The following is a 12,727-nucleotide window of genomic DNA, read 5'->3' as shown; positions in this document are numbered from 1 at the left end:
AGGATTGATAAAGAAATGGCAACATTTTTAATGCTCATTTATTAACATTATAATAACTTGTTAGATACAAATGCAAGCATATAAACCTATCTATCTTTGCAATAGTAATAAGATATTTATTCTATCAAAAGAAGTATAATCTTTAACTTTCAACTATTAATTATTTTGTGAAATTCCTCAAGGTAAAGTAAAAAAAGAATATCTAGAAAATAATTTTACAAAGTTACTGCAATAGGTTATTGTTCTGTTTCCAGGTCAAAGCATAAAACTGTATTCATACAGTTACACAAGACTTTCTCTCCACTAAAAAATTTAGCTACATAAGAAGCCTAACTATAGTGACTACTGGGATGTTTCAAACAGCTCAACTTCTGTTGATTGTAGTTCAATCTTTTTCTTCCTTGGACAGGAAGAAAAAGATTGAACTATATTCACAGAAAATACATTTAAAAGATGAAGTGCTCAAAAGTTACAAAAGTTATAAGCAATTTATTTACCCTGTTTCTGCAAGTATCTCTGGGGCAACATATGTTGGAGTACCACAGACTGTATGTAATGGATCACCAATCTCCACTGCAAGGCCAAAATCACCCAGTTTAAGAGATTTAGTGGCATTTCCATGCTCTACAACCTAGTGACAGCAAAGAAGATTGATTCCAGCATTTGTGTGGCCACAAATTACCCATAGTAAATAAAAATTTCTAATAATGAGGTTAATAGGTGCTTTAAAAATACTTATTTTTGAGCAAAATTCTGCATTGTAAAAATGTAAACTGTAGAACTTAAAGAGTTATCATTTCTATTCAAAACACTGATTCATTCATTCATTTTGTATGGTAATTCAACGGCTGTGAGCCCCTTTTACTGGGAGGTACAGCACCACCTCAATCCCCCCTATTTTTATCCGGGCTCGGGACTGGCATAGCTGACAATTCAGACCTATGGCTGGAGGGATTGTTTTAAGTATTCCTGACTGTATCTATGTGTGTGTTCGCAGGGCCGGTTTGCCTGCTTGTGGGATGAAAAACCCCAGATAAACTGGGGGGAAAATCCTGCTGTCCATGCCCAAGACTGGCTAACTTGGCTATGGCTGAGGAAGATCCTTAATCTCATGTCGTCGATGGGAATCAAACCTAGGACACTCCTTCCCCAGGCATATGGTTGCGAAGCGCATAATCAATAGTCAAAAATAAAGATTCTTGACATCAAATACAGAAATTTGGCAATACTGAAAAACAAGGAACTAGTGATACAGGAAGTAAATCTCTAAATGTTTACATATAAAAAACTAGGAATTGCAAGGTTGAGCAGAATAACAACAAACACATGAATATATTTAAAGCAAAGCAGTTAGAATTAAAGACAATCACAGCAAAAAAATGATATGGTAGAATACTGCTTTCAGGTTACTTAAATCTTCTAAAAATAAAAATCTATTTACAAAATTAACAAGGACCATTCAGAAAAAATTTATAGGGATGCACTATATTCAAATCTGCACTTGACAAATATGCAAGGTTCATTTGAATAGATGAAGCTTTTAAATATGGCATTATACTTGTACTTCCTTTCTAAAGTCTCTAATTCTCAAACTGTTCTCATTTCTTTTTACTCCAGTACTGTCTATTACAGGTTTTAGAGAGCTTTTCTTTTTCTACCTAAAATACTGATGTGTACTTCTAAGTGCAATCCTCTTGAATGTTTTCTATCACTGTTCTGTCACTTCTTGTTTCTTTTAAGAATTTTTTTCAAAGTACTCTGGACATTAAGAATCTATCAGTTTAACGTCACCTCTGTCATCTGATTCCTTTTATAGTACTCTTTCCACCATTTCTAAGCTTTATCATGTAGCCTCATTTCTTTTAGTTTAATATAATACAGAATATTTGGATGCAGCAAAATCTTAAAATACAACTCATCCTTGTCTATTCACAACATCCAAGTGGAATCTACTAACAAAGTGCACCACAAGATGAGAAATGGACAGATGAAGCCATGTGTCCATTTATTATTGTTATTAATAATAAATTATTATTAATTACTATTATTATTATTATTGAAGTCTACTTCTCTATACAAGTAGACTAGTTGTAAAGTTACATTATGCTTATGCCTGGGTGTAGAATTAAAACAATTTCTTTTTGACTCATCAAGTGTAAAGCACCACTGCCTACTTGTATATATGGCAAATGACTCCTGCACTGAGATAAATTGGGTATCTTCTTGGGTCTGGCTCCCAATGATGAGACTGCAAAGGACAAAACCAGTCTAGGTAATAACCCTTCCTATAATGTTTTTGTTTTATCCACATCTGGATTACTGTGTCAAGTCTAGTCTCCTGAATTTCTTAAGGATGAGGAAGTGGTGGAGAGGATTCAGAGGCAAGTGACCAAGATGGTGAGTGGTCTGTGGAATGTTCCCTTTCAGGTAGATTAAGGATATATGTGGATTGCAGAAGTTGGTTGATAGGCAAAGTAAGAGGGAATATGATAAAAACATTTAAGTTACTTAGAGGGTTTTATAGGATTAAAGTAAGGGAAATGTTCCAGCACTTAGGTAGAGGGTATAGAACAAGAGGTCATTCCTGAAAGTTGAGTAAAAGACATGCTTAGTGGGGGGGGGGGGGGTCAGGACTAGATTTTTCACTTGGAGAATTGTGAACAGATGGAATGGGTTGCCAGTGTCAGTTGTGCGCACTTTGTCTGTTAATGGGTTCAAAGAGAGGTACGATAGACTGTGTGGATTTTAGACTCCATGAAGGTGCCCATACAACAACAGTTATTATTATGTGACACCTCCAGGGAGTCACAAGGACTCATTGCAGGACTCAACTGCCTCACTAAATACATCTCACCCTCTTTACTACTACTTAGTAATAATAATTTATTATTATAATTATTGTTGTTCACTCCACTAATGTTTCTCAGAATTCTCATATCAGAGGTCTCCAGTCTTTGATCAAGTATTTTATTGCTAACCCAGCTCATGGATCCATAAGTTAGAATTGGTTGGAACACCGTTTTGTATACAGTTAATATAGTGTTTTGACTAATTTCTTTTTTATTCCATATAAATTTATTCAGCTGGCTTCCTACCATATCAGCTTTACTAATTCTGCTGTCTATTTCCATATCTAATTTACCATCTTCACTAAAAATTGTGCCTAAAAAGCTGAAATGTTTTACTTGTTCTATAGGGTCACCATTCAGGATACAGTTGATGTTTTCAATGTTTCTGTCTATTTTCATTGTCTTTTTATTGCTGATTTTTATACCATATTTATTACAACATTTATCCAATTTAGCCAGGGAATCTTGCAGATTTGTACTAGTTTTATTCAGAAGTATAACATCTGCACCAAGTAAAGAGCTAATATTAACATCACCAATTTTGATATCAGATTTAATACCACTTTCCTTCATAATGTGATTCATATAGATAATAACAGTTATAGATAATGAATAGCTTCTGTAACTTGTACATACAAATAGTTTGAAACTGTTCAGAATAACATTGGACCATAAAGATGAACAAATTCATACATATGTTTTTGTAATAACTGTTAGTAATTTGTAGTACTGAGAAGTGTGTCAAAGTTATAAGATTTGCAAAAAATATTTTTGACTTGTGCACAGTGGCTGGAATTTTGCAATGAGTCAAAACTGAAATTGGAATGACACATTTTAATACAATGTAAATATCGAATTTGCAGGTTAGCCTAGTGGCTATGCGCTTCGCAACCATATGCCTGGGAGTGAAGTGTCCTGGGTTCGATTCCCATCGCCGACGTGAGGAGCTTAAGGATCTTTCTCAGATATAGCCAAGTTAGCCGGACGTGGACAGCAGGGTTTTTCTCCCCAGTTTATTTGGGGTTTTTCCTTCTGCAAGCAGGCAACCCAGCTCCGTGAACATGCGAGCTACAGCCACAGGATATACCGGGAGGCATAAGGTTAGTCACCTTATCCTCAGGACAGATATGACTTAAGAGCTTAAGTTAGCTCTGTAACAGACTGGTTGGCCTAATATATAGTAGGGAGAAGAAAAAGTAAATATCAAATTTTCAAAATTATCATGTTAGTGCTAAACTGCCAATATTTTAAATTATTCTATTAAATTTTGCCAATAAAAAATCTGAAACCAAAATTGAAGTACACAGTCATATTTTATTGGCCTGGTTGATCAATAGGCTCTCAATTTCAATCCTGCAACGTGCATGGCATTGATGTTAAGTGGAAGATGAATTTCAATGCCCAGTGCAAGATCAGTGTCCTGCTTATTAGTGGCTTGTAGAAATTTAATGTTTGGTCTTTAGGGAGGGTTTCCAAATTATATAAGAAATAAAAGATAGATAAGTGCATGGTCAAAGCTGTATAACTGAGAGGAGACCTCCACATAGCCTTTAAAGGAATGCGGAGAACCGACCAGGGCTTCTGACCTAATGTACAATCCTCACCTTCTCGTGGTGCACCCTGTTGGGTATCTATTTGGATACTGAACGAACGAGGATGGGCTGGCAATTTGGGATTTAGCCAACCAAATTGTATTCTTATTGGTTAAACCAAAATAAAAAATGATGGTACAACATGACAAAATTTCATGCCGGCTGGGACGTCGCCCAGTTACACAAGGCCGCCCATTGTTTTCGCCAGGGAACCAGGGCGAACAGCGAAAAGTCAGCTACTGGAACAAATCTGAAAACAAACCCTAACTCAATATCAGAGTCAAAGATCGGTACTATCAACGTAAGAAGCCTGAATGGCAAAGAAATGGAGCTAGCTGAGGAATTAGACAAGTACCAGATCGACATAATAGGGGTGACTGAAACAAAAGACAAAACTGGTGAGATCTTTCTGAGCAATAAATACAAAATGTTATATTCGGGCAATGACAATCGAGCAAAAGAAGGAGTAGCCATAGTATTCAACACAAAATACGAGGCTAATCTTCTTGAATGGCAGTCAGTCTCAAGTAGAGTTATGTGGGCAAATATGAGAATGGGGAACTGGACAATGAGACTTATTTGTGCCACATCTATGGTCCCACAGAAGGTTCTACTAAGGTAGAAGTTGGGGAATTTTTCGAGGCTTTGGAAAAAACAACTGACACAATGAAAAATGAAAAGTTGGTCCTTGTTGGGGATCTAAATAGCAGAGTAGGAAATGATTGTGACATATACAAAAATATTTTGGGAAAATTTAGAGAAAAGAGCAAAGCTAATAATAATGGCAAATATCTGTTGGATATCTGCTCAGGACATGGACTGGTTATTACTAACACCATGTTCCAACATAAAAATGTGCACAAATTTACATGGAGAGAAGAGGCTAGGAATAAGAAAGGTCTCATTGACTATGTTATTGTTGATAGTGATGTTTTCTCCCTGGTGCAGGACACCAGAGTGTACAGAGGATTTGAAATTGGAAGTGATCACTATTTAGTCTTGAGCAATTGAATTTCATATTGAAAAGAATAACATGTAAGAAAGTTTTAAAGCGAATAAAAGTTGAGCAGCTCTCAGATGTGAACTGTAGACTAAAATACACAAAGATTATTGAAGAAAAAATGAAAGAGTTTGAGAACAGGAATCAAACCTTGGAGATTCAGTGACAAACTCTGAAGAAAACATTGATTGATTCTGCCAGAGAGTCATGTGGTGAGGTTGTCTGTAAGGATAAAAAAATCAGAACTCCCTTAAAGAGGCAGTGAAGGAAAAGAAGAAAGCATATCAAAAGTTCCTGGCAAATAAGTCAGCTAGTGCTCTTAGAGAATATAGAGACAAATGCAAGAATGCTAAACACTGTGTAAAACTAGCTAAACAAAAGTCATGGGAGGACTTTGGCAAGAATATAGAAAATAAATATCAAGAAGGTGGCAAAATATTCTGGAGGTTGTTGAAGAAGCTTAGGAATGGAGGAAAGAGTGCTGTAAAAGGAATTAGAGATGATAAAGGTGACATGAAAACAGCAGAAAAAGATATCCTTGAAGTATGGAGTAATTACTTTGAAAAACTGCTAAATGAAACAAGCAGTGATGATAGCACAGTGGTAAAAAACATTGACCTGACCAGGCATGCAGTCAGGAATACATATCCATACTTGAAGTAGAAAAAGCCATCAAAGGCTTGAAATGTGGAAAGGCAGCAGGAGTAGATGATATTCAACCAGAAATGCTGAAGTATGGTGGTATAAGAGTCTTACAGTGGCTGCACTGCATAGTTCAGAAAGCCTGGACAGAGGGACGAATTCCCAATGATTGGAGTAGAGCTCTCATAGTACGCATATATAAAAAGGGAAAAAAACTGAATATGAGAATTACAGAGGTATTTCTCTACTGAGTGTTCCTGGCAAGATCTATGCAAGTATACTTGAGAAACAGTTGAGAAGAATTGTGGAAGAAAAACTTGGTGAAGAACAAGCTGGATTCAGGCCAAATAGAGGTTGTCAGAATCAGATCTTCACTTTACGACAAATAGTCGAGAAAGCATGGGAATATAACAAAGAACTGTATTTAAGTTTTGTCGATTTGGAAAAGGCATATGACAAGGTGCCAAGAGAGAAGCTATTCAATACGCTGCAGTTATATGGTGTCAATGGGGCAATTTATCAAGCAATAGTTAGTCTTTATTTGAGTTGTAAGTCAGCAGTTAGAATTGAAGGAAGTACAGGAAGATGGTTTAATGTTAAATCTGGTGTGAGACAAGGATGTACATTATCCCCTCTGTTATTCATTATCTATATGGATCACATTATGAAGAAAAGTGGTACTAAACATGATATCAAAATTAGAGATGTTAATGTCAGCTCTTTGCTTTATGCGGATGATGTTATACTTCTAAATAAATCTGCTACAATTCTGCAAGATTCTCTGACTAAATTGAATAGCTGTTGTAATAAATATGGTATGAAGGTCAGCAATAAAAAGACAAAGACAATGAAAATAGGCAGAATCATTGAAAATGTCAACTGTGTTGTGAATGGAGAACCTGTGGAACAAGTAAAACATTTCAGCTATTTAGGCACGATTTTTACAGAAGATGGTAAATTAAATATAGAAATAGACAACAGAATCAGCAAAGCTGGTATGGTGGGAAGTCAATTGAATAAATTCATATGGAATAAGAGAGAAATTAGTCAGAACACAAAATTAGCTGTATACAAGACACTGTTCAAACCAGTTTTAACTTATGGATCTGAGAGCTGGGTCAGAAGTAAAACACTTGACCAAAGACTAGAGACCACAGATATGAGAGTCCTGAGAAAGATTATAGGCGTGAACAGATGGCATCAATGGCAATATCATATTAAAAACGAGGATATTAGGAAAGAACTTGACATTGTCAGCATTCAGGAATGCGTTAGCAGAGCTAATCTCAGGTGGTATGGTCACTTAAATAGAATGGGCGAGGAAAGATTAGCAAAACAAGTGTTCTCTGCCAGGTTGGCAGCAAAACGACCCAGAGGAAGACCAAGATATAGGTGGATTTATACTGTACAAAGTGCCTTTGACAATAGAAATATAAGATCTGATAATGTTGGAGTCTTGACAAGTAACAGACTGATTTGGAGGAAAATTGTAGATAGGAAATTAATAATGATGTAATTTTTTTTCATGTAGTACTATCATATACTGTACACCCCTTGAGGGTACATGGCAGGAATTTGATGATGTTGATGATGATGAAGTGCATAAAATCAATGAAAAAAAAAAAAAATCCTTTACCCATGCAGGGTACTAATGTACTATAGGTTTACTGCCTTTTGTAAGTGGCAGTCAAATTCTGGTGAAAAACAAACACCAGATGTTAAGTGGCATTCAGCCAGAGTTGGGTTACTACATTACCAGTCATATCTTGACAGCTTTCACAGTGTTTGCTTGATGTCATCTACATGAAACCCTAGAACCAAGCATTTCCCCACCCCAAAAAAAGGGGAGAGGTATTTTCAAAATTAATATTTGTTCTAAAGAAAATGTATATTCATGTACATTAAAGCAAAAATACATTATATTGATTAACTAAACATTAAAAAATAACATAAGGCAGAATAATTGTAATTCAATTTAATGTGCATATCTATCTCTAAATTGTGTCACTAGTATTTTTCTGAAAATTTTTTTCTTTTGCAATATATTATTCTTAATTATTTCATAAAACTGCCTGCAGTTTTCTTCAAAGTTGCATTTAATGGTTAATAAATTTGAAATTGCTGACACTTTCAGTTGTCTTTCTATGTCGATCATAATAGTTTTAATTCAGAAAATTCTCTCTAGATTTTTAAATTCAGAAAATTTAAAAATAATAATAATTTTATTATTATTATTTTTAAATGAAATGGGTAAATATTTCAGCCAACATTTTTTTTTTTACAGGTGGTATTCTTGCCTTCATTTAGAGTACCTTTCTTCAACAAATATCTTTACAAGACAAAATTCATAAGTTCTCTATTTACAATTCTTTTTAATTTTTCATCAAATTTATAGGCTGAAATTTCATAGGCCTTCCCAATTTCATTACATTCTGGTAGAGAATATAAATTTATTGAATTAAAAATAAAATCCCCATCAATTTTGCAATTATAGAATTCCAAAATCAAATCCTCAACACCATTTGAGCTCTCATCATTCCATTTGTTCCGTTCTTCCGTTGCTTTTGCAAGAATAAATTTTGATGGCATCCTGTTTGAAATCTTTTTCGATAATTGCAATTTGCTTTAAGCTTCAAAAGCTGAAGTTTTTTGAATACTACCAACTGATTTTGAACAAAATACAACCAAAATTCAGGGGTTTTGTTATAAAAATAAAATTCAGTACTACTGTAGGACACTTAAGCTGATTTACAAAGTAGCTCTTCAAAGGCATTCCTAAAATGTGACTGATGACAGGCAACAAAGATAGAAGGTACATACTGCCATATTTTTTTTTTTTTTTAATTCAACACTTCATCATAAAAATTTTGCTCTTTAGTTACTCTATGAAATATGAAAATTTTGATAATTATAGCTATCTCAATTGGTAGAATATCACAGCTTATTTGGATGCAATTATGAATCATGTGTGCACCACAACCAATTCCAAGTACATTTCTGTTCCATAAGTTCTTTAATTTAATAAACTTTTTACCATAAGACTGTACTCCACCAAAATTTGTATTCATAACATCACCACAAAAACAATGTTCGGAACTGAACTTTTAAAGGGATCTACAACAGTATTTACAACAATGTCAAATGTTTCACTTTTAACAGAATGAATTTCCAAAACTTTTACTTTGATCCCATGATTTAGATGAAAAACATCATCAAATTCCTGCCATGTACCCTCAAGGGGTGTACAGAATAGGATAGTACTCCATGAAAAATTTACATCATTACTAACTTCCTATCTACAATTTTCCTCCAAATCAGTCTGTTACTTGTCAAGACTCCAACATTATCAGATCTTATATTTCTATTGTCTAAGGCACTTTGTACCGTATCAATCCACCTATATCTTGGTCTTCCTCAGGGTAGTTTTCCTGCCAACCTGGCAGAGAACACTTGCTTTGCTAATCTTTCCTAGCCCATTCTGTTTAAGTGACTATACCACCTGAGATTAGCTCTGCTAATGCATGCCTGGATTTTTTCCTAATATCCTCATTTTTAATGTGATTGCCATTGATACCATCTGTTCATACCTCTAATCTTTCTCAGAACTCTAATATCTGCGGTCTCTAGTCTTTGGTCAAGTGTTTTACTTCTGACCCAGCTCTCAGAACCATAAGTTAAAACTGGTTTGAACACTCTTGTATACTGATAATTTAGTGTTCCGATTAATTTCTCTCTTATTCCATTGACTTCATAGTCAATGAGACTTATCTTATTCCTTGCCTCTTCTTTCCATGTGAATTTGTGCACATTTTTATGTTGGAACATTGTGTTAGTAATAACCAGTCCATGTCCTGAGCAGAAATCCAACATGTATTTGCCATTATTATTGGCTTTGTTCTCTCCAAATTTTCCCAAAACATTTTTGTGTCTGACAATCATTTCCTACTCTGCTATTTAGATCCCCAACAAGGACCAACTTTTCATTTTTCATTGTGTCAGTTGCTTTTTCTAAAGCCTCAAAAAATTCCTCCACTTCTACCTTAGTAGAACCTTCTGTGGGACCATAGATGTGGCACAAATTAGTCTCATTGTCCAGTTCCCCATTCTGATATTTGCCCACTTTGCTCTACTTGAGACTGCCTACCATTCAAGAAGATTAGCCTCGTATTTAGTGTTGAATACTATGACTACTGCTTCTTTTCCCCAATTGTCATGGATATATTCATTGCCTGAATATAACATTTTGTATTTATTGCTCAGAAAGATCTCACCAGTTTTGTCTTTTGTTTCAGTCACCCCTATTATGTCGATCTGGTACTTGTCTAATTCCTCAGCTCGCTCCATTTCTTTGCCATTCAAGCTTCTTATGTTGATAGTACCGATCTTTAACCCTGGTGATGTTGAGTTGGGGTGTGTTTTTAGATTTGTTCCAGTAGCTGACTTTTCGCTGTTCACCCTGGTTCCCTGGCAAAAAACAACCGGGGATCTTGTTTAACCAGACGACGCCCCCAGGTGGCATGAAATTTTGTCATGTTGTACCATCATTTTGTATTTTGGTTTAAGCTAATAGGAATACAATTTGGTCGGCTAAATCCCAAATTGCAAGCCCAGCCCATCCTCGTTTGTTCAGTATCCAGGTAGTTACTCAACAGGGTGCACCACGAGAAAGTGAGGATTGGACATTAAGTCAGAAGCCCTGGTCGGTTCTCCACATTCCTTTAAAGGCTATGTGGAGGTCTCCTCTTAGTTATACAGCTTTGACCCTTAAGCACATAGTTGAAAAACTCAAATCATTATTTGTCATTAACCTAACTAACTTTCTATCGGAAACATCATATGACAAATATAAAACTAGCATAATTTAACTGTTTAAAAAAAGTTCTTTTCATATATAAACAAGAAAACCTGAAATCCAAAATGCATATTATTAATTTCGATGAATGATCCTTTACTCTAAGTCATATTTTGCAGGATGACATGTGAATCTCCGCTTCTGAAGCTGCACTTGCTAAGTCATCTGCAAGCTAAGTTGTAAAATAACTACAAGTTTTAAAGTAAATGCAGACGAATTGGACAGATTTGTCTTCTTGGTTTTCATATGGTCAATGATATCACTAGCCCTCTTGATGGATAATAAATATTGACAACATTTTGTGCAAGTTACACATCATCAACTTTCGAGAAATGGAAATTCAGTACTTAATTTTTCATTAAACATCCAATTTTGTTTTTTTGAGATAATTTCTTCTGAAGGGTTTATTGGAAAAAAAAAAATAATAAAATATAGTTTAGGATTTACGCCATATAATAAATAACAAATCCACAAGCTCTTTCAGGCTACTCTCTCATTTACTGCAAATTCACATACATCCAAACATAATTTCCAATGTTTACTGCTAGCACCACATGTAGCTTGGCAGTCATGTATCTCACATTCTGCAATATGAGGCGCACTTGTAAGAGATAGAAACTGGCTGGTATGCCAACAAGATAAAAACTAATACTTCTACCACCCTTACCTAAAGAAGTTAGCAGCCCCTAGCTACTCGTGTCCAAGCATACTTCATTTTATCAATGAATGCTCTACATGCCATCTTCAAAAAGAAGTGTTAATTACATTGCACCAAGAAAATATTAGGAAAAGGAATACAGAATTAAAAAATAAAAAAAATTGGGACAAATGCTAAACCCAGATGGGATATACCAAGTTAACAGGCATAAACTAGGACAGTCCCAACCAAACCAGGATGTGTTATCGTCCTAATTATGGTGATTAAGAATCTGCATCCTATTAAACAGGATCACAACTCTTCTGACGATTAGCCAAGTAACATGAGATGGTATGGTTAGCAGCAAGTTTTCACGCTTGGCAGTTCTTGCTTGTAATTGGATTCTAGTATCAGCTAGGTTCCTGTCAAATCTACTTACCTTCATATAGAAGAAATGCATATCCTTTCTTCCTGCAAGTTTAAAAATGAAGAAGTGATTTTAATTTAATAACAGTGTAAAACAACCTCCAGTAGCCCAGAATTTCTGATTTTCTACATGACGATTATGAATCAGGTCCATTACTTCAACACTCCAATTCTTAAAACATGGCCTGATAAATGGTGGATTACTATATTGCAATACATAATGGATTAATTATTTCTGCACACCTTTCAATATCAATATTTCCAGTGAATGAAGCATTCATCATTTACAATGCATTGTCACTCACTAATAATAAATTTTGACTGTTAAAACAATCTTCCTCTGGTGAGAGCAGCACATTCAAATACAGCTTAGGTGCAAATCATCACAAGTCAAGTTGTTGCACTAACTGGTGCCCCAACGCTGAAACAGTAGTGGAAAAACTGAAAATGCAAAGGACAGAATGGTCACATGAATCATATGGATAGTAAGTAATATAGTGGAAATTTTATTTTCTGTGAAATAAAAAGTATACAATTTTGACAGTTCTGAGAACAAATGTTTTAACATGAAAGATACACCAACTCTCACTATAATACTTCATTCCACTACATTCATTATAACCAACTACTGAAAAGGACAAGTCACATAGCTTCAATGGTTTGCTATGCAAACCATGACAAATCACATAGCAGCATTATACAGAAAATAACCCATCTCACAACAGACCT

General features: G+C 35.0%; 1 protein-coding gene across 3 annotated transcripts in view; it reads right to left on the bottom strand.

Moving 5' to 3' along the window:
• The window catches only part of LOC150104726 (serine/threonine-protein kinase DCLK1-like), a 274,558-nt gene that overhangs the window by 81,751 nt on the left and 180,080 nt on the right, over positions 1 to 12,727 (bottom strand). For all 3 annotated transcript variants that reach the window (XR_016548579.1, XM_090395906.1, XM_090395907.1), the window contains exon 10: positions 498 to 631. Coding sequence is in view for 2 of the 3 variants with exons in the window: in XM_090395906.1 (XP_090252032.1) it covers positions 498 to 631 (134 nt within the window). In the remaining variant the exon portion in view is untranslated. The remainder of the gene's footprint in view (positions 1 to 497; positions 632 to 12,727) is intronic.

This window comes from Typopeltis vanoorti, chromosome 7 (assembly GCF_054136105.1).
Source record: "Typopeltis vanoorti isolate ZY-2024b chromosome 7, IOZ_Tvanoo_1.0, whole genome shotgun sequence".
NCBI classification, from domain to species: Eukaryota; Metazoa; Arthropoda; class Arachnida; order Uropygi; family Thelyphonidae; genus Typopeltis; species Typopeltis vanoorti.
Note: the sequence above shows the minus strand (reverse complement) of the source record. Positions and strands in the feature narration are given on the sequence as shown.